The sequence below is a fragment of the Cnephaeus nilssonii genome (assembly GCF_951640355.1).
Source record: "Cnephaeus nilssonii genome assembly, chromosome: 17".
In the NCBI taxonomy this organism is placed as follows: Eukaryota; Metazoa; Chordata; class Mammalia; order Chiroptera; family Vespertilionidae; genus Cnephaeus; species Cnephaeus nilssonii.
This window is the reverse complement of record NC_137088.1, coordinates 49,425,390-49,451,079: the sequence shown is the minus strand read 5'-3', so window position 1 is coordinate 49,451,079 and position 25,690 is coordinate 49,425,390. Positions and strand designations below refer to the sequence as shown.

The 25,690-nt window shown below is 43.3% G+C and overlaps 1 protein-coding gene across 17 annotated transcripts in view; it reads left to right on the top strand.

Moving 5' to 3' along the window:
- The window catches only part of CADPS (calcium dependent secretion activator), a gene marked incomplete at both ends in the record, with an annotated part of 452,199 nt that overhangs the window by 312,833 nt on the left and 113,676 nt on the right, over nucleotides 1-25,690 (top strand). For 10 of the 17 annotated variants that reach the window (XM_079794578.1, XM_079794572.1, XM_079794573.1 and 7 more), the window contains 3 exons: nucleotides 5,833-5,969; nucleotides 9,493-9,680; nucleotides 25,047-25,148. In XM_079794578.1, the coding sequence (XP_079650704.1) occupies nucleotides 5,833-5,969; nucleotides 9,493-9,680; nucleotides 25,047-25,148 (427 nt within the window). Of the gene's footprint in view, nucleotides 1-5,832; nucleotides 5,970-9,492; nucleotides 9,681-11,691; nucleotides 11,851-25,046; nucleotides 25,149-25,690 lie in introns of all 17 variants that reach the window. The other 7 variants (XM_079794583.1, XM_079794584.1, XM_079794580.1 and 4 more) reach the window with 2 other exon arrangements.

Here is a 25,690-nt window from a genome sequence, read left to right as displayed (position 1 = left end):
ACATCCCCTGGTTGCTCGATCATGCCAAGAAAAACTCTTCTCGAAAATTCTGTGAACAGCCAGCTGCCATTAATCATTGTCACTTCTTTATTTCATGTCTTCTGATGAGGTTGACTACTGTCATTGTTCGTTATTGTCCAAACCATACATTCACTCTTGTACTGTCAAGCAGATATGACAAGTACACATTTTCCATATAAGAAAGACACAAAGTCACCTTTTAATTTGCAGTTTGGGTTCACAGTGACTTTAGTTACATTAGCTATTCTCTTGCCTCTAGCATCCATCCGGAGTCACAACAGCCATAACAGGGCTCTGAATTTCAGAGATAAAACAGCTACCTCCAGCTTATTGTAAAAGGGATTCATTAAAAAAAGGAGCCTCTCTCAGACAGCTTATTAATACAGTCATAATTATTCTCAGCAGCAGAATTTCTTTTTCTCCAGCCCACAAAAAGTCCAAAAATGTAATATTACAAAATAGAGAGATTGAACTTTTGTCTTCATTCTTTTAGCTGTTAGAATAATAAGAAAATCTCAATAGAATGAAAAACTGAAAGCTCTATTATTCCCCCCAAGAAAATTACATTTATTTGGTAGAACTTATTGCAAACTTATCTAAAAATGGTTATATCTGAAACAAAATCATATTATGCTTGTTATTAAGACAAGAAATCATGAAAAAAATATCATATACATATTCCCATTGTGAAGGGGGGGAAGGGGAAAGAATATCAAACATCATGATCAATTACAGAACACTATAAATGGTAGGGTGGTCAATCAGGAACATCACTTGAATTTAATCAATAGATATTTTTTCAACATTGCTGAAATGCCAAACCAAAATTGTTTCTCAGCAAACCTGGGTTAAAGGATTTGGTTAGTTTCTACTTGGAAGCGCTCCTTCCATAAGTCTCTGTGTCCATCAGCCTGCGCTTGTGCCGTCGATACTGCTGATAGTGCGCTAAGTTTCGAGTGCAGTTAGGTGCCAGTACCAGCTTTACCCATCTAAGTTTAGTCTGAAGTCAGTCTCCTCTGCCCATGCCGTAAAGGACTTCGCACTCCTGATGCAGTTAACTCCCAGAAGTGAAACAAGCAGCATTGTTGGAAAGATGTGTTGGATTATGCCTGAGCTGCAGGTCCTATACAGTTGCATAGCCCATTGCAGTACATTTGAAGCCCTTGCCAACCTAGCACAACTTAGGAGCTGCCCAACCAGGCCTGGAAAAGGTAAAGGGCAAAGATTAAAGTCAATCCGTAAAATGCAGTCGTCAATCTTTGATTTCTGAATAATAATGATGATGATGATGAACAGTAATAATAATAAGAGCATGGGTATGCATCTCCCTAAAGCAAGGGATAATACAAACATCATTGGAGTTTTAAGCAGCCACTTGACTCTCCTAGCTCTCTAATTTGCTCACCCTACTGTTAAAATTCATTTTCATTCTGTTGACACCTGCCAAACATTGGCAAAGGAAGTGATCCCAAGGTGTCCTGAATTCAAGAATTAACTTTCTTATACTTGGGCTCTGGGCTATTTCTCCCTTGTTAATGTCAACATTGGAGTTTTCTTTTTTTTTTTTAATCAACCAAGTCCAATTGTTTGTAGAGGGGGAAATGGGATTGCAAGGAGCATTTAATTTTTAATGTTTGGCACTGTAGGAGAACAGTCTGGGACAGTGCAAGAATGACTATATGGTGTTGCTTGGGAAGCACCCACAAGTTCTTTGAAACAGAATTTGGAACAGCTGGACCACTGCAGTGTTTTATTTTAAAATAGACAACATATGTAATACATATGGTCCTAGACATGTATGGAGACACAGGCAGACAGTCTGAACGGTAGCCAAAGACACCTGCACCTACAATTCTGTTTCCTTCTATGAGATTTTTTCCCCTAAGAGCACATGTTCCCACTTTGGGATTTGCAAGATGCCATCTGAATCCCCATGTGTGTGACTCCTTATTCCAGTCGGTGGGAAGTTTCCTGGGGCGGGAGTGTCAGAATAAGTCCATTAGTGAACACCTCCGGAGGGCCCGGCTCCTCTGGGAGCTGGCAGGGGAAATTACAGATCAGAAACTTACCCTCAAGGAACATATTACCCACCAAGGGACTGCACAGAGAAACTGGAACTACCCCAGCGAAAACACAAAGACAGGACATAGGAGTTGGCTATACAGGGGCCAGGAGGAGCATAAAGCGGAGCGATTGGAAAGGACTCCCAGCTTCAGAGCAACAACACAGTTTAAGAAGCAACCTGTGACTAACAAGTAGCTTTCAGTTTGGAGGCAGCCTTCACTCGCTGAGCACATTAACAAGATGGCTCTGGGAGCACGAAGAAGCCTGTGCATTCACTCGCAGGGACAGTGTGCTGAGCACTTACTCTGTGCCAGGCTCCCGCGCCTCCCAGCCCCCTCTCCTGGAGCCTCTCCACAGCCCCCTGAGGGGAGACTCACACTCAGCTCAGCGAACAGGTGAGGAAATGGCACTCAGAAACACGAATCCACCTGCCTCGCGTCATGCTCATAAAGGCAGAGCTGGCCTCAAAGTCAGTCTGGGAACCCCTAAGCCCACCCACTTAACCACCTGCTATTTTAGCCTCAATAAACTTGTTCCCGTTGAATTTAGTATGTCAACATTCCAAGAAATAGAAAATACTTGTTGAAAGAGTGCATTTATTTATTTTGATGAAATAAACTCATTATATTAATATGTATGTGCCAGGTACTAGTCTAGGTTCTGGGAATATAGTGAGAACAACCACAAAAGAAAAAAAATCCCCGCTTGAAAGGAACCTAAAAATCAGATCCCTTCCACTGACATCTTAAAACAGCATTCCCGGCCTCCGCTCCTCTTTCTCTTTTCTGAATACAACAAGCTCAATGAAACTCTCAAAGATTCTGCGGGAGCCAGCCACCCTTGTAAGTGCTCTTGAGTTGTTGGAACCGTTATTAAGATTAGGAGCCTAGTTCTGAGTAAATGATGATTTTGTGTAAGCAAAATCCAGGGGCTGCTCCTTTTGCTCGCTAGAAATTGCCACGCCATTAAGTTCCATCCCACACAGCTAGAAGGTGTGCGAGGGATGGTAAGGATGGCCGGACGACAGTGACAGCAGAGAGGGAACGGAAAGCTCCGCTCAGTTTGCACCCAGGAAGCGGAGGGTCAGAGATCTCCCAGCCAGCAGCCCACGGCTATTTTGTAACGGAGCTTAAACTTGAATCTGGACCTCCGCATCCATCCCAGGCTCCTTCTACAGGAGGGCCCGGAGAGGGAGAAGAAAGGAAGATGGGAAAAGGAATCTGTATGTGGATAGGGTTACTTTCTAAAAAGAAACGCAGCTAAAGCCTGTTTTTCGGTAGGCCGGTGTTGAAACATAAAACCAGGATTGTTCTTCAGATGTGCTCTGGGCTGGGAGTTGGCAGGTGAAGGCGCATTGTGGTGGGCGGGGAGGCGGCGCGCGGATCTGCATCCAGGTCTTTGCGAAGGAGCCAAGTCGCCTTTGCAGATCCGTTTCCTGAGTGGGCAGCAGGCAAAATAGTTCCTCGCGAAGTTTTCAAGCGGTTCAACCCAAAAAGAAGGACTAAGAGACGTGAGACACGTGCCATATTTTTAACAGCCACGAAAGAGCCCCCTTCTCTTTGAGCTAAATGACCGGTGGCACCATCATAATTGGAGAGCAATAAACGAGCTGAGCCAAGCTGGCAGAGAAAGGGCCGGCCGATGTATCAGCCTGCAGCCTCCTTCTGAGAAATCCCAGAGCAGGAGGCCGCGCTGCCTAAGAAATGCCTGTCTGTCTGTTCCAACGGGGAGGCAGGGCGGGGGGGGGGGGGGGGGGGGGGGGTGGCACCGGATGAGCAATCCATGCACCCCCCGTTAGTCTCTCCTGAATTAAAGTGGCCGACAGGATGAAGCTGAGCGATGCAGAGATACCCCTGGATGGCAGGCATGCCATTCTGTGGGGAGGGGAGGCCTGAAGTCGGAGCAGCTTTAAACACTTGTCTTGGGCCAGAGGAGGCACACACACCCCCACCCCCCCCACCCCCCCCCCCCACACACACACACACACACACACACGCACAGAGGCACACACGCGCTGGAAGCAGCTAGCTTTTGTCCCCAGCACCAACTTCTTGGCCACCTCTCTTGCCAACCACCCCGAGTCAAGGGAGAAAGTAGCTTGGAGACCAAACAACCAGACAAAAGGATCCGCCTAAATACAGCACCTAACCTCCCACGGAAAGCACTTCCTTGAATACAAATCTGACAGTTAACACAGCAAAGAGGATTCTTTCAGATCCTCTAATATAATTTCTGCACATGGTGATATTCCCTCTAGAAGTCTGTGTTTTCTCCTCCGAACAGAGCGATTTGGCTATTAAAATACTCATTCTTCGCGTGCCTTCTGGAGACAGTCGCTTCTGGGTGTCTCGGGCATAAACAGCACACTCTGCTCAAACACTGACCACTTGCTGCTTCCGTGAAAAATGACTGAAGATTTGAAAATTCTGACAATAAGGAGGCATAAATCTAACATTCCGTGCATATATTGTTTAGATCCACAAAATCTATAATGTGAGGAGAAATCATCACTTGAAATAAATCATCTTAAATCATCATCTTAAAGTCACACTGCTACCGTAACCCAAGTTTTCAGCCGTTCCCCAAGCATGGGAGGGGGACAAAGCTGCCTGGAATGAGGGCCATGTATGAAAATATTATCCAAACACCCTCTCAAGTCAAACATCGATTTTCCCTGTGCCCTGACAGCGTTCCTGGTCCCTGGCAGGCCCCCACATTCCACTAGAACAGTGCAGGCAGGGAATGGATAAACTCTTGCTTGATTTGAAACAAGATTCCTTTTCTCCACAGTCTGCATATCAGGAGAGTGAACAAATGTGAGGTGGAGTGAGCTGACTCCTTTAATGCCTCAGACCTTCATTCCTACCTCGTCAGGATTTGCTTGGATTCTCTGCGTTCTTTTGCCGATTGAGTGTAGAGTATTTTTGTTACACGTATTGAGATTAATTAGTTAGCCCCTAGGAGGTTTTGCCTACAGCCTTCACCCTGTAAGGAAAGGTGTGAATACATTGAGATTATTAATTCACAATAAATGGCAGATCATAGCCCTTGCCGAGTACATTGGTTTGTCTCTTCCATAAGCTTTGCTAGCTGAGTACACACAGGCAAAGGCAATGTCCCTGGCTACCCCAAACTAAATCCCCTTTAACTTATTCTCCAGGTTTCAATGAAAATCTTTTGTTATTATTATTTTTTTTTTTAATTTTGGAGGGCGGGGACCCAAACCTTTTGTGAAACCAAATTGGCAGTGGGGGCTTGGAAGGGGTGGATACAAATATTGTCACTTTGCTGAAAATCAGCCTAACCCTTTTTCCAGATAATCCCAATAATTGTAGAGAAATTGCTCTAGACATAACCACTGGAATGGCAGAATCTATTCAAAACCTACAGAGCTAAATAGGCTTTTCGAAGCAAAGATCCGATCTGCTTTCAGTGTTCGGTGAAAAGCAGGTGAAGTTACGGTCGTGTGCTTAGTCTTTAAAGAACGGCATAAAGGCACTGGAGTTGTGATCATTTGATAAACATATTGATGCCAATATATTCTTGCCTAAATGCAATAAACTCACCAGTAAGTGATGCAAGTTGACAATGGGAAGGTGAAAAGAATATCTTGGGGATGTTGGTGGGAGGCGATGGGAAACAGCTAGCGTTCGTAATGCCTAGTGAATTCCTGTGTATTTGAAATGTCAAAGAAAATGTGATGTGTTTCTCTAAATTGTGTCTCTCTCTACATGTATAAATGAACAGACGCAGATAGAGCTCAAAAGCATGGCATGGATGAATTTATCTCGTCCAACCCCTGTAACTTTGACCACGCTTCCCTCTTTGAGATGGTGCAACGCCTTACTTTGGATCACAGACTTAATGATTCCTATTCTTGCCTGGCAAGTATATTCTTTGGTCTACAGCAATTTAAACACGATGACATTTTTTTAAATGAAATATTTCTTTACCTTGCTGTTAGAAGCTCTTTTCTCCAGTACAGAGCCCCTTTAACAATGATAAATGTGTCCTTGATTTCCTGGGTCGAGATAGTTTTTCCTTCCCAAAGAAAGAAGTCGGCAGGAAGTTGTCAGTAGAGATGATCCAACTCCCCAGCCTCCATATCCGAGCTTCCCCCTTTTCAGCTGCTACATGAGAAATATTCCCAAGAGGGGAACCGAGTTTGGCATCTGCTGGTGGAGAACTTGTAAAACCCGACTGGGTTTCTAGACTTTAAGATCCGCCTCCCTCCCCATCTCAGATAAGACCCTGTGCTCCTGTCTCCGAAAGGAATGTGTCCTTTCCGTTTATTTTTGAAAGATTGAAGGGATTTGTACATAAACTCCACTTGATTTTGCATAAGCTCAACTGGGTTGGGTTTGTTTGGGTGGGTGGCTTCCTTTTCTTAGTGGTGTTTAGAGCATTTCACCCTTTGGGGGAAGTTTTTATGACGCGTTAGGCGTTTGGAAGTCCAGCTCCCAGCAAGGGAGCATGTCTCTTGCAATTCTGTTTTAAGCCCAGATTTAAATCGGTTAAATTCAAGAGACTGCTATTATGCCATTACCGGATTCCTGAAGAGACATTTGTGGCTTTATACTATCAAAGTTGGAAGCCTAAAAAGGACCCAATTTCTTTTCTTCTGCAAACCATAAATTACTTCATTTTTAAAAGGTAAATGTTATGAATTCCACTTTATAGATGGGAAAGGTGAGGGAAATGATGAAATGACTTTACACAGAGGAAAAGCCTCATCCCTCCTCCTAGGGTTAATATATCTGCATATTATTAATGTGATATACTTAAGTAATTAATATGATAAACTTAACATATCATTGATACTAGCATACATATAATGAAAATATTTTCCTTTTTAAGTGGCACAGCTATATCCTAAATCTATTCCAACTAATTTTTATTTTAAATTCTTTCTTTTTTTCTGTACCCAAAGCCAAAATATTAAAAATAGTAGATAAAATAGTCTTAAAAAGCAAAGCAGTATTATGTGGAATAATTTATTAATCTGCATCGCATAAAAGATGCATTGATGATTATCTCAGGTTTGGAATCACTTTATCAGAATAATCTGAACTTTGCCAAATTGGAAAGAAAATATCATTTTGACTTTTAAATAAATAAAAAGGGGGGAATAAAGCTTACCTTGCATTGCAAGGCAATTTTTCTCAAATGTATTTCCAATGATTATGTGATTTTTTGCGTAATTATAAATTGCATACATGAAACTTGTAAGAAAATGCCTCTGAACTTTGCTCATTACCTTCACGTATAATTTCTATTCTCTTGAAAAAAAATTTTTGAGCTGTATTATTTTCAGGACTTTTTTTACATCATCATTTTTTTAAACCAATTTTCTTTTTCACTGAGAAATTTATCACTAAGGAGACTTGACTTTCTAAAAAAATAAAATAAATAAACCAGAAATAAAATTTTGATTTTGAAACTGTGTTCTATTAGTCATGTATAAGCTTGCAAATATGCTCCCAAATCCAGAATTAATTATAATAGCATAAAATTGTTTTCTTCCCCATTTGCATACCTATATCTATTAATCATCATCCCAAAGTTTCAGAAAATAACAGCAATTAAAAAGCCCTATCTCCTGCCTCTCTATCCCATTTTCTCATTATTACAATCTTTTTATTTCAGTTAGTTTTGGAGACCGACCAGCAGGGATACATAAATTTTTCTGTGTCTTCGACTGAGTTCCTAATTGATATTTCTTCAACTCTTTTCAAAGCAGCTATTTTGGCATCTACAAAAGACGTGGTGTCATCCGAGTCGTAGAAAATATATTTTAATCTTTCACAGCAGTGTTGTTTCTAAGATTTAGCATTTGGGGTAGCAGATGGAGTGGCAAAGAAGTTGCCTATAGGGGCAGCCCACTGCCTCGACTACTCTCCCGCCCTCTGCAGTAACTTATCATTTGAAATAGGAAAGATGCCGTCTCGTTGGATGCATTGCTGAGCTGCATGTTGTCAGTGGAAGAGTCTGCAGATCACTAACATGAGATCGGAGGGCTGCGGAGGCCTCCCTCACTGCACTTCTGTGGCCTCTACCTGCACCCCGTCACTTTCTCCTTTTGCATTTTCTCTCCCGAGACAAAGCAGTATTCAAAAGGTGACTCAGGGAAGACCCTCCGAGTAAAATTAACTTTATATTTAAAACAATCCTAAATCCCCAGCTCACAAACTGCCACCGAAAGTGGTTTGTTTCTTGATCCAGAAAAGTACTGAAACCAAAAGAAGTCAGTCATGATTCAGGCTTGGCCCAAGGGTGACCTTGAATGGCAAGTCCCTTGGCCTCTCTGAGCATCTGTTTTCTTGCGTGCCTAGTGCCTCCCAATCTGCTCAAATCGGATATTCTCCTTTATGGCAGAGTTTCACGTGGTCCTTCAGCAAGCAAATAAATAATAAGACAATTTGTTTCTTTTTTTTGGGGGGGGGGGGCGGCCTATGGCAGAAGCTCCTCTCCGTTTAACTGAACCGTATCTGACTCGATAGTTCAAAACTTAGTATGTTATTCTCTTTGGAAAAGCGTCATCATTATTAAAAAAAAATTAATGACAGTTGGCATTCAAATATTCTGTATTAGTTTCAGAGGTGCAGTATAGTAGTTAGACAAGGATGTACTTTACAGAGTGGCCCCCCATCCCTGACACTTTACCCACCTGGCACCATACACAGTTATCACAATATTATTGACTATATTCGCCCCAAATTTTTGCTTCCAAAGTGGAGGATTTATGAAGTCCTGGTACGCATATAGACCAGTCACAGTACTGCTTAATGCTCCAGAGTACAAAAACCAGAAGACGTGGAGTCAGACAGAGCTGAGTTTGAGTCCTGCCTGTTTGTGGTGTCTGGGAGTCACTTAATAGCCCTGATTCCATTTCCTCGTCAGTTAAATGAAGAGGCATCTGCCCTGTCTCCCCTGCGAGGCTGCCCTGGGGCTCGGCTGAAAGTTCCTTGTCAAGTATGGAGCACTGTCCCACTTTAAGGCATTCGAGTATTTATTTTTCTTGTCAGTAATGAAGACTGCCCCACGCCCACGCCAACACTCTCCTATGATGTACAGTTCAGTGTTGGGAAGTGGGAGACCCCCTCTGGAATCATGCTTTCTGCCAATCAGACACCTCCACTCACTAGCTCTGGGACTCTAAGGAAATTCTATGTGCTCCCAGACCTCAAGTTCACACCCATCACCAGGGCTACCAGCACCTGCTCGCGGGGCGGGGATGAGGTTACCCCGAACAGCACACCCAGTGGTTAGCGCCGCAGCGGGCACTCAATGAGCAATCAGCTCGGGCTATTTTTAACCCTCTACACTCTCCCCCAGCTCTTGCAGCCCTCCCGAAGAACAACAACAACCCGTATTTAAAAGAAAGTCTCTCCTTTATTCCCCAAACAGGGCTGGTTCAGTCCTGGCCAGGTGTTTGTGCTCGATGAGTACTGCGCCCGGAATGGAGTCCGAGGCTGTCACCGGCATCTCTGCTACCTCAGAGACTTGCTGGAGCGGGCGGAGAACGGAGCCATGATCGACCCCACCCTCCTCCACTACAGCTTTGCCTTCTGCGCATCCCACGTCCACGGGAACAGGTGAGCGCCCGCCCGCAGGTACTCCTCAAGGTCATGTTCCTGGTTTATGCCTGGTCCTGCTTTTAGGGTCACCGCTAACTCTCTGCCCTTCCCCATTCCCTCAGGAGGACACAGAGACGAGTACACAGACACAGGGAACACAGAGGGCTAGCTTAGGTTCTTCTCCTTTCCTTCGAGAGACTTAAAGGAAGTGGCACAGGGACTTGGAGAGCGGTCTGTGAAATGAGAGCCGTCCAGGTCTAGATCACGGCCCCTCTGCTTGCTGGCAATGACCTGGTGGTAGTGGCACCCTCTGTGCCAGTTTTCACTCTGTGAACAGGACAGTCATGTCCTAGCATGGTTGTTGAGAGGCTGCAAGGGCGCAGCCCCTGCCTGGGATCTGGCGAGGGGTTAATCAAGGTTCGCCTTGCTGTTACCATCACTCTTTCCATAAATATTAAATGATTACCGAGTGTCAGGCACTCTGGAAGACATTCAACATGCACGATGAACAAAAACTAAACACCGAACAAGGGCAGAGGGACACAGAGACCCGTGCTCTGAGAAAAAGGGGTAAAATGTCATGACAGCATTTAATAAAGGAACAGGACTCCGAGGGAGTGGCGGGTCGGCAGCAGGGCCTCCCGGCGGGAGCGATGCTCGGGCTGAGAACTGAAGCAAGCATAGGAGCTGAGCAGCTCCAGGCAAAAGGAGCAGCATGTGCAAATGCCCTGCACAGGGAGGAAGCCAAGTCCATTTCAAGAGCTAGAGCAAGCAGGTGAAGCTGGAAGGCGAAGATAATCACAGCGCCTTCTTTGTAACCATGGAGCTGGGAAGAACGTCAGAGGTCACCGGGTGAGCAGCCCCCTCGTTTTACAGGTTTTATAGACAAGACCAGAGCATCCGTTCTCCTAACTTTGTACAAAGTACTTTCTTCCTTTAGACGTTGCCCAGCTCCTGGAGGAAGAGATCCAAGTTCTGAATAATGCAAAACAGCAAATAATTTAAGAACGTTTCCATTTGGCTCTGAAGACGTGGAATACATTTCAACACTGCCACAGCCAGTTTACTAGCCCAACGCATGTTGCCTCCCATGGCTGCAAAGATGAGCCTGCCTTACCCCAGGGCACCCCACCCAGGCGCCAGGGAAGGCACCCCCAGGGGAAGCTAGGTGCTTCAGAAGCCCGGCCTGTGATGCAAAGGTTGCTGCTCTGGGAAATTCTCATGTGAGGGAACCCTGAATTGACTGCATTGATTTCAAGTCAGAACCGTGTCAGCCATCTTCATCTTTGCAAGCTACACAACTCAGGAATGTCCGTGGGATCTGTTCTGTGCCTTTCCTTTCTCTAGTGGTGGTGGATTTTATCAAATGCACCTTTAGCATTTAGAGCTAGATAACAATAGCATTGTAGGTTTGCATAGTTAGCAGGCAATCAGGTTTTCATCATCTGCCATTATCATCAGGTTCACTAGCCCTGCATATGACCTTTTATTTGCACAAAGGATATTTTTGAAAACCTGATACCTGAGAAGTATCTGTGCATAATTCTGCTTTTTATAAATATGTACACTTTGATGACTATCTGTTACAGCCTCTTGGACTGAATTCTTGAGAGAGAGAGAAGTTGCATTATATTCTCTGGGTTGTCACACTGTATTCTACATATGTTACTGAATAAGAAAGTGTTATAAAATAATGAAGTGTTGTTGTAAACTCCCTGGTAAACATCATCATGAATTATGATACACATTGTCTGGATTTCATATTGTAAGACTGCCACTTGCTTCACAGTTAGGTTTATACATCTTGTCATGGAAACAGTTTGGGGTTTCTTATTTTCTTTTCAGTTCTGATTTTCCTTATGCAAGTTTGCATCTTTTTTCCTTATTATTTTGGTTTGAATGCATTTGCTCTTGCTGTTTGATGCATCCTTCTTTTTATTTCTTTTGTTTGTGCATGTGTGTGTGCTCTTGATTCTCCTGTGCTGGCCACTCTCTGTGCATGCCCCGTGCCAACACCCCCTCTCCAAAGTCAACAAATGCATGTGTACCTTAGTGGGCTGCCACCACACACAGACCCTGAAGGGAGCAAAACTCCCTCCCCATCTGAACCAGAGGCTAAAAAAGATACAAAAAAGGAAAGTAAAAGAAGAAAAGATTTCAAAACTCAGGCAAACCCAGAGCCCAAAAGGTAAGCCGTGACATGTGTATTGGCATGTATTTTGCAATGTCTGTGACCTTCCCCTACACCCTCCCCCATCCTCACCACAACCTCTACCTAAGCAAACAGCAAGCTTTTTGTATTCCTGAGGTCTCTTTTCCTTCAAGGTTTATCAAAAGCGCACTTTAAAAATAATCCTAGCAGTGGGTGAAAATACCATGTATTGGGGCTGAATTTGAGTCAGGTGTTTAGTGACTCTTGAAACATGTTCTTATTTTTAAAAACTAATTGAGCAATATATAAACAGAATCATGAGTCAGATTGCTGTTTTAGTGGCATCTAGTTAGGGTCCTGGTACCTTACCAAGTCATTCATATTAAGCAACCCGTGCTTTATAATTTTGAAATTATGTTTCAAGAGCAAATAAAATGTGTTGGCATAAGATGGGTCTATACATTTATAGCGGCTCTATCGTTTTCAGCAAGCTCCCCTTAGTTTCACACTAATTTGCGAAAGAAATTGATCTTCAAATACAATTTATAATAAAGTCACAAAATAAAGCCTCTCACTAAATTAATGGCTCTTAGTAGAATCACTTATATAATAAGCTCACCCTGAAGGCACTTTTAAGTTCTAAAATTGTGTTTCTCCTCTCCTGTTTCCTGTGACCTTTAGGGACACTCTCTTGGTGAATTGGTAAAATGGCAAATTGGTGGCTTTTTCCCCCCTTAAAACTAGATTTACAGTTCTTTCCTGTGTTACCCATGTGTTCTTCTTCACCTTCCCTACCCTCGCTCCAAATTAACACTAATATTTTCAAATGTCTTTGTTGTGGTTTTGAAACTGATTTTATGGCCCTGGCTGGCATTGCCACGCCATACAGAGTTTACAAGCGGGTATGCTTTGTGCTTCAGTATAAATTTATCCACTGGAATATTTCTAAGCCCTGAAATATATGCAGTTCGTGTGTAGGCAGACAGATGACAATGCCAGCTTTCACTTCCTAGAGCAGGTGGCAAGCTGTCCATCAGTGTACCCAGGTCTAATAGTGAGGGTCACAGAAAGCCCCGATTCCATGTGGACATCCGTTTTCTGAACTTGCAGTCTGTAAGGCTGGAGGGGAAGTGGAGTTTCTGTGTGTGCCTCCCTGTGGGAGTCGCAATGCGAGGGAACCTTGGTTTGCAGCCAGTAAGAAAGTGCCTTGAGAATGTTGCAGGTGCCCGGAGACTCTGGCTTCTGTCCAAGGTGCTGCTTTTGGAAGTGATGAGAATTGAAACAGAACAGAGCGAATGGTCACACTTTATGGAACCTGACCTAGTCCCTGTGCCATGAAAAATTATCCAAAAGGATCTTGAATGGTACTTTGAGAGGATTATGTGTGTCCTAGGGTCTATGTTTGCCTGCATTTTTTAAAGAAGAAGAAATCGTAATATTAAGTATCAGTTATGTAACGTTCTGCAGTTTACAAAGCGCTTTTATATATTCTATCTCACTTGCTATAACATTTTCAATTTGGCTATTTTTACATCCATTTTGCAGATGGTTAAACTGTATGAGTCGCTCACTGAAGCAGCAAACCTGGATGTTCTGAGTCCTAAGGCCTTTCTCTTTGCATATATCAGCACTGTACATAGATTCTAAAGATCTGAGTATTAGAGCCTGTTTTATGTATATCTAGGATTACTGTGTCTCCTTTCTGTGCCTCAGTTTTCTCATCAACAAAATGAGTATACAGAATCATAGCATCGGTAATATCTCACCAACCTCTAATATCATCTTCCATGGGTTATAATAGCAAATGAAGTAGTACATTGTCAGATTTCATAAATAAGGTTTAATTAAAATAAGGACAAATGCTGCCATTTAATAAGCACTCCCTACATGCCAGGCACTGGGTGGAGTGCGATTTACATATGTTATTTTATTTTATCCTTATTACATTCCTATAAGTATTATTATTACCTTCATCTAACAGATGAGAAGTTTGTGGCTCGGATAAGTTCGGTCACGTGTGTGTGCCTAATGCAAGCATGAGTATTCTGACATGGAGTTTGCATTTGCACCTCTCTGCCTGTCTTACTGCCTGCCCTGCATTAACACTGTGTACAAATGGCTTCAGCCATTTGATATGAGTTTAAACATCTCAGGTGAGATAGATAGTAGTCATGAATTAATTTAAGAGTTTTCCATTTTTGTCCTAAAACTGTTGAAAATCCATTTGGCCCACCTGACAATGTTGGACAGTGGAGAAAGCCAGAGCTGCATCCTGAAGTGTTAGATCACCCAAGGGAGAGTCTCCTTTGAACATTAACCACAGCCCTTGGTGTTGACCATTTTCCTAACCTGTGGCACCAGGATGAGCACTGTTTGCATGGAGAGATGTTATCTATTCATTGACCCAGATTAGGAAGGCATTCATGTGTCATGGACACCAATGGCCCTTTCACTGGATTTAACTGAACAGTAGAACCTGTTTCTATTGTCACCTCACAACCAGCTTCAGATTAGATAGCGAGTTGCTCTTTACTTAATTATTAACTTTTTAACCTACTATTAACGCAGCAGCCCCGAAGGTGGAGGCAGAGCTCTGCCCTGCTGCAGCTGGAAAGCATCAGTGAGTGCCCAGGTGCCGATGACCGAGTCTCTCCCACCTTCCCTGGAAGCCTGTGTCACATCTCTGTAAAAACCTTGCCTATGTGAATCGCAAACACCTCATCCAAAGGAGACAGTCACTCTGGTCATCCAGGAAGATGTTTGCTCTCCATCAGCTCATCCACTGCAAGAGATGGAACCACCCACACGTTTGGCATCTTTACACCATAGCAAATATGTGTGTGAGCCTAATGCAGTGGTGGTTCTTGGCCAGGCATGATCTTTCCCCCCAGGCGACATTTGGCAACATCTGGAGACATTGCTGATTGTCACACTGACAGGGTTAGTGCAATGTCCTTGAGCAGGTAGAGGCCAGGGATGTTTTTAAATATCCTACAAAGAACAGGATGACCCCCTACAAAAAAAAAAAAAAAGCCTTTCAAAAACTCCCTGGTGATGGGCTGAAATTTCTCCCCTCTACTTGGATTTTTGTTTCTTTTACACAAATTTGTTCTGTGTTTAAAGGCATAACAGTTGCACTACTGATTTTCAACTTGCGCAGTGGTTCCCACACTCTAGTCTGCATATAAATCTTTTCGGTCCCATCCTAAAAGAATTGGATTCAGCAAGTCTTAGATGGAGCCGGGCACCTGCTCTTCTAATCGGCTCCTCCCGGTAACTGTAAGGCATTTGGCCTTCAGAGTCCACTGGTTTAAGGTCTTGGTTGTCAAATGTGGCTGCACATTAACTGTCTTGGGGAGCCTAATCAATGCTGACACATTAGCCCCACCTTCAGAGGTTCTGTTTTGATTAATCTGGGATATGGCCTAAACACCATGCTTTTAAATCTCTTCAAGTGATTCCTTACAGGTAGCAATGTTTGAGGACCACTCATTGAGGGAACATTAGTTTGGGACAGCTCTTTAAAACTGAACCTATTTTCTCTGAGAGGGAAAAGGAAAATATATGTTCAACCGGTTGCAGTTGGCGATCATAAAATCGACAGATGTAAATCACTGTATCTTCTAATTTTTAAATCAGCTCCTAAGGTTGCAATACTTAATTTTCACCATAATATTTTCAGTATTCTTTCCAGATGACATTTAGATTAGCATCACTTTGGTCACTGTCCCACAGTGACAAGGCAATCAAATGGCTCCGATGATGGCAACTTGCGTCAATGTTCCTTGGATCCCTTTAATATTGGGATGGGGAAATTTTCTCATTTACATTATTATTTAACATTTCTTGAATGCCAGTGCTGCTCTTCACATATGGCCTGCAGAGAAAGTACATTGTATCAGCAATTAACAAATCCATAATGCCAACCGCCCCAATCTAAGTAAACTGCGTAGATTAATGAGTCTGCAAGCAGACGTAAGAGAACAGGCGTCCTAAAAATCTCCAAAGATGTGTCCAAATATTCTTCGGGGAGATGTCTGAGGAGCCAGGGGGCTGCTGGTGCGCAGCAACCATGGGATGGATCCCTGTGGGTTAGATCTGAGTGACTGGGCAATCAGATGGAACTCATTTTTCTCCTGTTACTACACCAGGGTCCCTAAGTCAGTAAATGGTTCCATCTACCCAGTTGCCCAAGACGACACCTCAGGAGCCATCCTTCATCCATCTTACTCAACACATCACAAGGATTCAGTTATTCTGCCCTGTCAGCGCCCTTAAGACTCAAGTCCATCCACTTCTCCATCTCTTCATGCTACTACCAGAGTTCAGGTGTGATCAACTCTCCCCTGAATACAGGGATTGCCTTATTGACTGTGTTCTTGCCTCCAGTGTTGGGCCTCACTCCCCGACCATGTCACACAATGGTTTCTTTTATTTCTTTTTTGTGTGTGAATTCCTACCTGGGAGTAAATGAGTGCTTTTTGCATATTTTTATTTTTCCTTTTACTCCAATCTCACCTTCCTCCCTCTCCCTCTGTCACATACACAAACACCTATTATGACATTACTAGAGGCCCATTGCACGAAGATTCGTGCAATAGGCCTTCCTTCCCCTGGCTGCAGGCACCGGTTTTCCTCTGTCACCTGGGACCCAGGCCTTCACTCCGGCTGCAGCAGAGAAGCCAAGCCTCGAGGTTAGGCTTCTCCGCTCCGGCCGCAGCGAGGCTTGGCTTCTCCGCTCTGACCGCAGCGAGGCTTGGCTTCTCCGCTCTGACCGCAGTGGAGAAGCCAAGCCTCTTCAGTCTTCAGTCTTCAGTCATCTTCAGTTTTCAGTCTTCAGTCTTCGCTCTTCGCTCTGTGCCTGCATATGCAAATTAACCCGCCATATTTGGTGGGTTAATTTGCATATGCACTCTGATTGGCTGGTGGGTATTACAGAGGTACAGTCAATTTGCATATTTACCTTTTATTAGTGTAGATGTCTGGGACTTTTTGACTCTCCCTTCCCCAAAGAGAGAGAGAAGACTGTAGCAGGGATAGCTCTATTTTACTGATTTCTGAATACAGCTCTTTAGTAGCAGGCAGGTGTGCATGGGGGATGGCAGTGACCCTCATATTTTTGGCCTCATGTTACACACTGACACAGACATTATTGCCCTTGTGGACAGGAGCTCGCGGCCAATTGGCCTTCAGGCTCTTAGCAGGTGTGGGCCCTGCATATGGCTGAGTCATGCTCTCTAAATTCTAAAGAACCAGCCTCACCTAATAGGAAGTACTTGTAAGGGAGAGAGGGGAAAAAGTCCAAACACATTTCAAAGAAAGTCTGCATCGCAGGGAGAAATTCTCTTTAGAACTTGCATTGTGGCTTTTTATGTGACTCTCTTCCTGGGAAAAATTTGACCCAGGAAAACAGCAGAGTATCCAACTCAGACACAAAAATCTTATAAAATGTACTGAATTATCTGTCCCATCAGTGCAATCTTTCTGACACATGTTCAAGTAATATGCATTTCCCTTCTAAAATTCCAATATTGTGTCTGACAACTTAAAAGTCTACACATTGGGTATTCAGGTGGAATCTAAAGTCAAATTAGCTGTGTTTGTCTGGAAATAAAGAAACTCATCTCTTCCCTTAATCCCCAAAGAGAAAAATCTATATCCTATCAAGTTTGGAAATTGGTCCTTCTCTGGGGAAAGAAATATAAGCTCTCCTACATTTTATATCATTTTTCTATCATCTGTTGGATTCTTGTTTCATTCCATATCTGGGCCTACCCTGGGCCACTTTGATGGATGTCTTTGTGTCAATAGCATCCATGCTCTTTGAGATTGTTCAGTAGGAAAAAACTTCTTGATCACTCACACCCATATAATAGACACTTTCTGATATTGCTGGGCTATTTACTGTTTTTAGGAAAACAGTAAACAAGTCAGAAAAGACCTCACTGGTATATTTTCTGCCATCTCCAGGCATCTTTTTCAAATTGCCAACCTCAAGGAGTGGCAATGCACATTTGTAATGTTGTAGAAACTGCTCCTTGTTGCTTTGTACCTTGCCCTTTGTGAAACAAACACTTTGATGTATTTGTTTTAGCAGCATGTCTTGGCCCCAGGGCGTCGGGGCATAATTAAAAAGGGCCTCGCTGGAGGGAGAGGAGAAGGAAAGGCTAAGGCTGGGCTTCCTAATGAAGCAGTGACCATGGGAGTGAGAGTCCTAATTACCACTCATCATTAACCTAGAGATTACACAAACCATCACCATGAGCAGGCAGGGAGGTCTCCTTTTGAAATGACAATGCTTTGGTGCTGTCTTGAATTTGTAGTTATTAGCCACAAAGCAAAATATTCTAGTCTGGGAGTAAATTCAAAGGTCATTCTAAAAGTTGCAAGGATAAAGAATTTCTAGAAGTCAGTTAAAATAAAAGGAAGAGTTAAGAGAGTGCGTTCGGCCTGAAAGTTGTATTCAAGGAGCGCTGCCAGGCACATCAGTAAGAGACTCTGTCCCACTCTGGCCCTTGCCACTCTCGGGTTTCTGGGCTGGAACAATTCCGTAGCGAGTAGGATTGTTATCATGCTTGTTTGAGGACATTTTTGTGGATCCATAATGCAGTCTTCAGGCATGCATCCATTTGGAGAGAGAGAATATATCATGTTTACAGCGCCTGCACCAGCATATGTGGACATTTGCATTTGGAGAGAAAGTCTATTCCCACTTCAGCTGGAGTTTTTACCCCTTGTTGGTGGTGATTGGAGCTTAAAGCTGGCTGTGTGTGGAGAGGTGGGCCAGACATTCTCTCCTCTTTTGTTGAATCCAGACCTTTTTTTTTACACCTGGATTCTGATGCAATATCTGAACACTCCGACCAGCGTAAGCTTGGAATGAATGTAGTAACCTGACTTCCTTGAAAAGATACCTGACTTTGCAAAGCAGCGTTTTGTGGCCCAGCTTTCAGCATAATGTGGACACTATGCCAGTAGGATCATTAAACGCCGGGAACCTGCTCACCTGGGTGTGTAGGGACTGTTTACCGACCCAAAGAGCTACGTTCACTTTCATAAGACTCGCTGCAGCTCCTTTTCTTCCACCAGGTTGCTCATACTTAATTTCAAAGATCAAAATAAGATGTTTCCCGTTAGAAGCCTAGTGCCTGATCACATTGGATTAATCCTACAATAGACGTTAATTAACAAGCTCTAGCTCCGAAGCATTTGGGGAAAGGAGAACCAGCTGTGTAGCTAGTAACTTAAAGGATGGGCAGCTGGGTCGGGGTAGTTTACATCTGACAAGGGGAAGAGAAACAACCCTAGATGTATTATTATTTGTGACACGGCTCACGATGGGAGCCTGTGAGGAGAGTGAAGATGACAGAACTGGTGCTAACCACGATGACAAGGACTTGAAGAGCAGCCGACGTGACATCTTTCCTATCAGGCTGCTGAAAATGTCAGCTTTGTGAAGGACAGTGAGAAAATGGTTTGCCGAAAACTTTGAAAGGTGGGTTCCGGAGATGCCGGCCGTGTCAGATGCGATATAGTCTCCAGTGGCCGGGGAGATCCACTTCTGGCCGCAGCGATGGCCTGCAGGTGGCAGGGAGAGTGCCCCGCCTGCCGCCGGCTCCAGAAATGCCTGCACTTGACCTGCATATTGTCTCACGTTTGCGGGATCATGATACACAAGGACTGAGTTGTGAGGCAGCGGTGCAGTTAGGTGGAACCAGAGACCAGGAGCCCCCTTTCCTTGGCGTGTGTGTGTGTGTGTGTGTGTGTGTGTGTGTGTGTGTGTGTTTCCACACCGAGGTTCAAAGGTATCAGTGCTTCCACTAAATTGGGAGCCTGGGAGGTGATGCTGGGAGCTGCAGGGAGTGGGAGGGGAAGTGGAAGGGGGCTGTGGCAGAGAAGTGGGAAACAGACCACAGCTCTGCTTCTCAAGCCGTAACTGCCGTTAGAACAACCTGGGGGGCCTGAGCCATGCCGAGGTCTAGTCCCCGCTGCAGACAGATGAACCAGAGCCTGGGGACGGGACCAGAGCTCTCACTGTTCCAGAAAGTACAGCCAGAGCCTAAGAGCGACTGGCCGTTGGGGACCGTCTGGTGAGGGCACAGCTGCTGGACCAGCAAATCCGCCTGTGTCTTCTCTTCCGTCCCTGGGCTGAGTTTAGGTCACGGGACAGTGGACAGTGACCACGAGAGGGAGGAACTGGCCCATGGGAAGGTCTTCAGCATCAACAGCAGGGAAATAGGCACCTCGGTGTACCCTTCCCCAAGGTCCTCACAGTGCTGCCTCCAGAGGAAATTGGGGTGCTTTTAGGAAATGGCAGTGGGCACTAAGCCACAAAAAAGAGGCGGAAAATGCACCAGCCAGGACGCGAGAGGACTGGGGTATGCAGGCCTAGCCGTGTGTTCCAAGTAGACGCATCTTAGCTGGGATTTACTGGCTAAGAGTTTAAAACCCAGCTCCACCTCTCCTCCTCTCCCATTCTGTGTGACACCCTAAGTGTTAAAAGTATTGAGAAAGGAACCAGTTTTATGGCAGTTGTAGAATCACCCCCAAATGTTTCTAGAAAAAACAACCACATGGGCATGGCTTCTGAGACTGGTAAGCTCTTCTATTTCCTTCTCGATCAGCACCGCTGGGAACACCGTGGAAGCAGCGCGGACAGCACTGTGGGAAGGGATTGCTAGCTTCCCCAGGGGCCAGGCACTCGGAGGAGACCTCTGGTTTTATTTTTATTTACCTTTTAGATATTTAAATGCTATTATTTATTTGTGTGGGTTTTTTTTTTTAATCTTCATCGCTTGTTTTTAATTCACTCCAATCCAAGAGAACTTGGGGACTCTGGATCAGAATACCCTTTCAGCTACAGGAAGAGCCAGCCAAAAATATTTCCCTGCTCTCAGGCAGAGGTTCTCAGTGCGGGTTCCAAACCAGCATGGCCAGAGAACTTGTTGGAAATGCAAATTCTCAGGCCCCACCCCAAATTTACGGAACCAGAAACTCTTGGGTGGGGCCCAGCCATGTGGCCATGGCAAAGCCGTCCAGGTAAATCTGAGGCACTGCCCTAGGGAATGGGGTTTCATTGCTTCTGTGAGAAGTGCTCCCCAAAATATTGAACAGGACTTTTCAATTAGTAGCTCTGTAGAAATCTTTCTAAACCTGTACAATTCACATGGGCAATCTAAGGGCCCATGAAAAATAAGTTGATGTTTGATAGAATGTTCACAAATAATTACGTTTTTTAAAAAAGGATATTTTTGCTCTTTAACTGACAGGGTTACAACCTGTGATCTTCAACAGATTCTATTATTCCCCCATGTCTCTTCCTTTTGTAAAATAGCATCCCCTGTTACCACTACCATTTCAGAGCCGTTCTGGCAATTGCAAACAAATTTGCATTCATTGTCAAAATCTTGATTTTTTTTTTTTTATCACCTGGGTTTTTGGTTTTGGAGTGTTTGTGTGTGTGTGTGTGTGTCTGCACTACATGCCTTACAGATGTTGAGTTAGTTTCATTTATTTTAAAATAAAAGTATTCATATGGACATAGACAGTTAAGCGAATTTAAGAATAGATTACAACAATACATTTTAGTTGTTTACTTTTTCTGAATAGTGAGATAACAGTTCAGAAAGAAGAGATTGTCAGGGAAGTGGGAGGTGCTAACTGACACCTTTAATCATTACAAATGTGAGTCATCAGAACAAAAGGGAAAATCATAATCAAATTTTACATTGTAATAATACCCTTCACAGTGAGAATTAACTGAGAAGGCCAGGCACACACGAAATGTTTAGTTTTTCTCATTTCAAACACAAACCTAAAAGTTCCCTCCTAATTGCCTAAGTTAGCCATAGAAGACTTGTTAGTTAAGGAATGAATGATTTTATTCCGAGAAGTTTATCTCCTAATAATGGCAGCAGGCATCTCTGGGCTGCTCATCCTATATAATAAAAGGGTAATATGCAAATTGACTGAACAGTGGAATGACAGAAATGCCTGCGGCCCCTCACCTGGTCCGGCCCCACCCACTAGTGGGCACCCCCACCCCAATCTGATCAGGGGCAGGGCCAGCTAACTGCCTGCAGCACCTCACCCCAGCTGACCCCTCACCTCAGCCAGCCCGCCCCCCATGGCCCCATTGGGGCAGGCCAGCTGAACCCCACCAGTGCGCAAATTCGTGCACCAGGCCTCTAGTGTTAAATAGTTCCATGTCAAAACCCCTCTGTGACTTGTAAATTATATTTAATAGCATTTTCTCTGGGTTAATTCCCTGCTAAGAAACAAAATCTTAAAATGGCCTATTTTTTCCAAATCGAGTATATGCACACACATGCCAATTGTATAAACGTGTGTTTGGTGTGTTAGCCGAATTTTGTGTAAACAAATTCCAAAAGCTACAACTAAAAGGAGTTGTAGATTAAACATGAGACTTTAGCACAGAAAATGTCACATGTATTTTGTGGGGGCCAATGAATTTAACTACAGATTTTTAATAAACTTTTTGAGATTTCTCCAGAAAATTTGAAAATAAGGGCACATTCATAGATTACCACAGCCTACCCAATATTTACCACTTGCCTTTTTTCTTCCCTCTTCCCTTAAGTTCAAGGGAGTATGAAAAAGTGGATCATAACAGGATTTTACCATTTAGCAGTTTTTTTTTATAAAGTGTGTGTGAGTGTGTGAGGGGGTGGCGGAGGGTTCTAATTATTTTCCAGTGGGACATTTTCAGTATTTTAAAAGAAGGAAACTGACCGATCAACCCCTAACAGGAGGTACATTGCTATCATTTGCCAAGTCTTTTGTGTAGTCAGACTGGTCTAGTGTACAGGATTTTCCCAACTTATGCTGGATCCTTGAGAAGGCCTATAAATAAGACCATTTGTTTGGTCTCAAGATGACTTGCATTTGCAAACTGAGGAATGTTCCAATAGAAGTTTCATGGTGACGCACCAGCCTGCAAACTGGCTCAGGCAGCAGTCAAAACAAGTCACTACGGATCTGGGAAGCTGAAGTCTTTGAATGGGTCAGATTACCCTCCGTCTAATTTGGCACAGATAAATTTGAGCTATAGATATGCAGCATCCCTTTGTATTTTCAACTTAAATGGTCCAAACCAAACAGGGGAAATGTGTGTGGACCTAATGCTGATTTAGAAACACGGAAATACCATGATTAAACTGAAGTTCACTTATTTGTGCTAAGGTCCGTTGTATTAAAATGAGCAATAGTTTGCTAAGATTGAAAAACATCGTATGTGGCTTTTTTTTAAATCTTTATTAAGGTATTGACAAATATATGTAAGTTTAAGGTATATGATGCTATGATTTGATACACAGATATATTATAAAATGATTATCACAGTAAGGTTAGTTAATACCTACATCCCCTTACATAATTACCATTGTTTTGTGTGTGGTGAGAACATTTAGTATCTTCTCTCTTACCAACTTTGAAGTACAATATTTTCCGGCGTATAAAACAACTTGGCGTATAGAAGACTTTCCTGGGTTAAAAAGTCGTCTTATACGCCAGAAAATATGGTATATAATAAGTACTAGAGGCCCGATGCACAAAATTTGTGCAAGAGTAGGCCCTCGCAGCCCCAGCTTTGCCCTAAAGGTAATCTGGAAGGTCATCCGGACGGTCTTTCCGCTGTTCAGCCATTCAGTCAATTTGCATATTATGCTTTTATTATTATAGATTATTATAGACTAGAGGCCCAATGCACAAAATTCATGCAAGAGTAGGCCTTCATTCCCCTGGCTGCTTGGCACTGGCTTCCCTCTGGCACCCGGGACCCGGGCTTCCCTCTGGCTGCCGGCAGGCACCTGGGACCAGGGACCCGGGCTTCCCTCGCAGCCCCAGCTTCATCTGGAAAGATGTCTGGAAGGATGTCTGGTCTAATTAGCATATTATGCTTTTATTATTATAAATTATTATAGATTATTCACTAGAGTCCCCCTGCTGTGCTTTAGCTAGAAGTTTGTACCGTTTGGTCAACACCTCCTCATTTCCCCCACCCCTCAGGCCCCGGCAACTCTCTATTTCTATGAGTTAGATGTTTTTAGATTCCATATGTGAGAGCATACAGTATTTGTCTTTATCTGACTGACACTTCACTTAGCATCATGCCCTCAAGATCCATTCATATTGTTGCAAAAGGCAGGATTTTCTTATTTTTTATGACTGAATATTTCATCACATATAATAGCTTACATTTCCTTTATCCTTTGTTTTATATATATATATATATATATGTATATATATATATATATATATGTATATATACATATATATATTTTATATGTTTCATGTTATATACATATGAAATATATATGAAAATATATGTGAAATATATATCCATTTATCTGTCAGTGGGCACTTGGATTATTTCCACATCCTGGCTATTGTCAATAATGCTACTATGAACATGGGGGTGCAGATATATTTTCAAGATGGTGATTTCCTTCCCTTCAGATATACCCAGAAGTGGGATTGCTAGATCATCTGGTAGTTCTATTTTTAATTTTCTGAGGTTCCTCTATACTGTTTTCCACAGTGGCTGCACCAAATGACATTCCCATCAACAGTGCACAGGCGTTCCCTCTCCTCCATAGTCTCACCAACACTTGTTATACTTGACCTTTTGATAATAGCCACTCTAACAGGTACAAGATGATATCTCATTGTGATTCTGATTTGCATTTCCCTGATGATTAATGATGTTGAGCATCTTCTCACCTACCTGTTAGTCATTTGTATGTCTTCTTTGGAAAAACATCTATTCAAGTTCTCTGCCCAATTTTTAATCAAATTGTTTGGGGGGTTTTTTGTTTTGTTTTTTTGTTGTTGTTTTTCCTAATGCCAGTTGTTCCAAATTTTCAAGAGATTGTATTATAAAACTTTCCTAATTTAAAAAATGTTGACAAGTAGTTAAAATTTTTAAGAAACTGTGAGACACACAGACCTAAAAGCTGAACCTTCAAGCCACTAGTTTGTACATTTTACCATTTCACAATAAATGAGCCACAATTTTGCAAATGTCTCCAAATGATAACCCCAAAACACCCCACCCCCTTTAGTAACCAGCTCTGAGAAGCAGGACTTCTCCTAAGGTTACATCTGTCATTGCCATTGTTCTTCTGAAAGAGACAGTTTCCTCCTGCTAGAGATTTGATTTGATGGTGTCAGCACACGAGGTTCCTGTCACTTCATGCCATGTCTTCCTTCAGGCCCGATGGGATCGGAACTGTGACTGTGGAAGAAAAGGAACGTTTTGAAGAAATCAAAGAGAGACTCCGAGTTCTGTTGGAAAATCAGATTACACATTTTAGGTAAGGATACGGGGTAGAGGGGCTCCTTAGGAGGGTGAGACTAGGAGGGCTTGATTTTCTGAAACTGTAAGTCAATCAGATACACATTGGACATTTAGAAATAACGGAATGAAAAAGCAAACCGATAAGACTGGGTTCCACAATAGCTCAGAGACTTTGAAACCTTATGGTCATTTTATTTCCACCAAAGGAACAACCCCTCCTTGTACAAGTTGACCCTGGTCATCAACCTATTTTTTGTTTAATCTATTAAAAAGTTGTATTTGAAGCTCCTTCAAGTTTCCTAAAGAAAGCACTGAAAGATCTTGTGAACCACATCATGTGATCAGGGAAGGAAGGCAGTGGTACCCACGGGAGAAACCACTTTCCCCTCAGAGACAGGACGAGCTGCTCCTCAGGGAGGGAAAGTTGATGGGCCTTGCAGGTTGGCTCTTCTCCACACGCTGGAGCCAGGCAGCATCCGCCTTGAGCCTTGTGCCATGTGGCCCACTTCTCCTTGGGACAAATCAGTCATCTCTAACGCTGCACTTGTGATTCCGGAC